This window comes from Palaemon carinicauda, chromosome 18 (genome assembly GCF_036898095.1).
Source record: "Palaemon carinicauda isolate YSFRI2023 chromosome 18, ASM3689809v2, whole genome shotgun sequence".
Lineage (NCBI taxonomy): Eukaryota > Metazoa > Arthropoda > Malacostraca > Decapoda > Palaemonidae > Palaemon > Palaemon carinicauda.
In genome coordinates, this window is record NC_090742.1 from 64,391,832 (window position 1) to 64,394,331 (window position 2,500).

At 30.1% G+C, this 2,500-nt stretch overlaps 1 protein-coding gene across 1 annotated transcript in view; it reads left to right on the forward strand.

Moving 5' to 3' along the window:
• Positions 1-2,500, forward strand: part of LOC137657864 (protein unc-13 homolog 4B-like) — a 47,916-nt gene that overhangs the window by 30,957 nt on the left and 14,459 nt on the right. The window contains exons 6-7 of the mRNA XM_068392467.1: positions 147-191; positions 566-671. Of these exons, the coding sequence (XP_068248568.1) occupies positions 147-191; positions 566-671 (151 nt within the window). The remainder of the gene's footprint in view (positions 1-146; positions 192-565; positions 672-2,500) is intronic.

A 2,500-nucleotide genomic window follows, 5' to 3' on the forward strand; every position in this document is an offset into this window, starting at 1 on the left:
TGAAAACAGAGATCAATATATTTTGATTTGTAATTGAAGTGACTCCTTTAGTATTCATATATTCGTGGTTGTAAAAATGCAGTTAATTTTCGTAGAATTATAGATTTCCTATTCCATCTAAAAGCTTAATTTTGATTCTGTTCCAGGAATTTAACCGACCTCTGCACCGATTGCATCCACCTGATGTTGTGGTAAGTTTTCTATTCCAGGCAAAATTTATATTCTTTAAATTAAATTCCATTCTATCTTTGAGTACATTTTTTAATTTGGAAAGTATTGACATTGGAATTCCATAGAAATCTACTGAAGTGTAAATTAATGCTCTGAATATGGAATTATGGTTCAATAAATATCCAATATATGTTATAGAGTAGAGTCACCATCTATTGGTTTTATGCATTATACTGTATCTTTATGATTATCAAAAAGCTAACACTTGAACCGTATTTGTTTTGAGGCATTTACTATAAGAGTACATTTACTGAATGACTCGTAAAGAGAGACGTTTTAAGGAACTTTGTACAGTTAAAGATATTTTTCTAACAACTGAAATGGTTTATGACAGGGAAGAAAGGGAGGAAGAAAAGAAGAAAAAGAGACATTTCATGAAGGGAAGTACTCCGGAAGCCCCCAGGTGCATTCTCCTAGCGGAACTATCTCTTAGGGCAAAGGTAAGATTCTTTTCTTTAAGGTATCTGTGGTTTTCATCATTAGTGTTGACATACCCACACTCACAAACTCGCACGCACATACATACATACACACACATACACACACACACACACATACACATATATATGTACTGTATATATATATATATATATATATATATATATATATATATATATATATATATATATACATATATATATATATATATATATATATATATATATATTATACATATATATATTATACATATACATATTATACATATATATGTATATAAATATATATATATATATATATATATATATATATATATATATATATATATATATATATACTGTATATATATATATATATATACATATATATATATATATATATATATATATATATATATATATATATACATACATATATGAGAAGCAAGAAAGAAAATAAATGAGGGACCGAAATGAAATAGAAGTAATTGTTGATATTTTTAGCACGTTGAATGCATGAAATAATTCTCTTTCAAATCTTTGATACTCCCCTCCGGTTTACGAAAAATGACCATGACCTGATACAAATCACCATCATTATCATTAGATGTTAAGCTACTACCCTACTTCGAAAAGCAGGATGCTATAAAGCCCAAGGGCTCCAACAGGGAAAAATAGCCCAGGGAGGAAAGGAAACGAGAAAACATATAAACTTCAGAAGAAATAATGAACAATCAAAATGAAATATTTTAAGTACAGTAACGACATTAAATTAGATCGTTTATATATAAGCTATAAAAACTTAAAAAAAAAAATAAGAGAAATAAGATAGAACAGCGTGCCCGAGTGTACCCTCAACCAAGATATATTGAGTGATGATATCTTCAGAACAGCAATTTTGTAAAAATAATCTACATGGAAGTGAACACAGATTGTAGGAGAAAGGAGTTTAGGTACGAAATCTTGTAAATAAATGTGAAAAGAGAACGTTATAAGGTTAGTCTTTTAATTTGTTATATTTGACACGAGATGGACAAAGCATTACAGACATGTTTTCTTTGGTGATTGAAGGTCAAATCGAGTTTCCATTTGTGTAAATTGATATATCTGTTGTTATTAAATCTATGCCTCGTATTGTCGAGGTTTATTTTCATATATAAAAACTACAGTAAATTTTAGTTTAGAATTCCATTTAACATCATGTTAGTCATCTGAAAATTGAATTACATATAATATAATTCAACAGAGAATATGAGAAATATGCATTTAAGTATAAAACAGAAGTTCACGACTTCTTTTTTAAAAGTAATTTAGGATTAGACAATACGCCGAATTATAGAGATTATTCGGATGACCTTATAAATAAGGCGATATTTGGTTTCACATCGTTAATTTTCATAATAGCTAGAAAAAAAAAAAGGAGATCGAAATGAAAATTTGAGGATTAAAATCAGTATTTATGAGATTCATTGAGCTTGGTTAATGAGTTCACACAGCAACGTTCATCATTCATCCGGGTAATCAGATCCCACGTAAAACACGGAGAGAAATAATTGCATTTCTACGCAAAAGGATCCTGGAAAAAACGAGGTTTTAAAAACAGCTCATGGATGCCAAGGGAGAGTGACATTGCCCTAGCAAACAGGACAATTTCCTAGAGACTGACCATACATTCATATGATGAGTGCCCAAGCCCCCTTTGCACCCAAGCTAGGGCCTAGGAGGGATAGGCAAGTAGACCTATTTGCTCTCAAGGATGATGACGTTGCAGACAGTAAAGAAACTCATGATTTTGATTGATTGATTGATTGATTTTAGGTTTTCTGGCATCCTGACATCGAAGGTCTTTGACT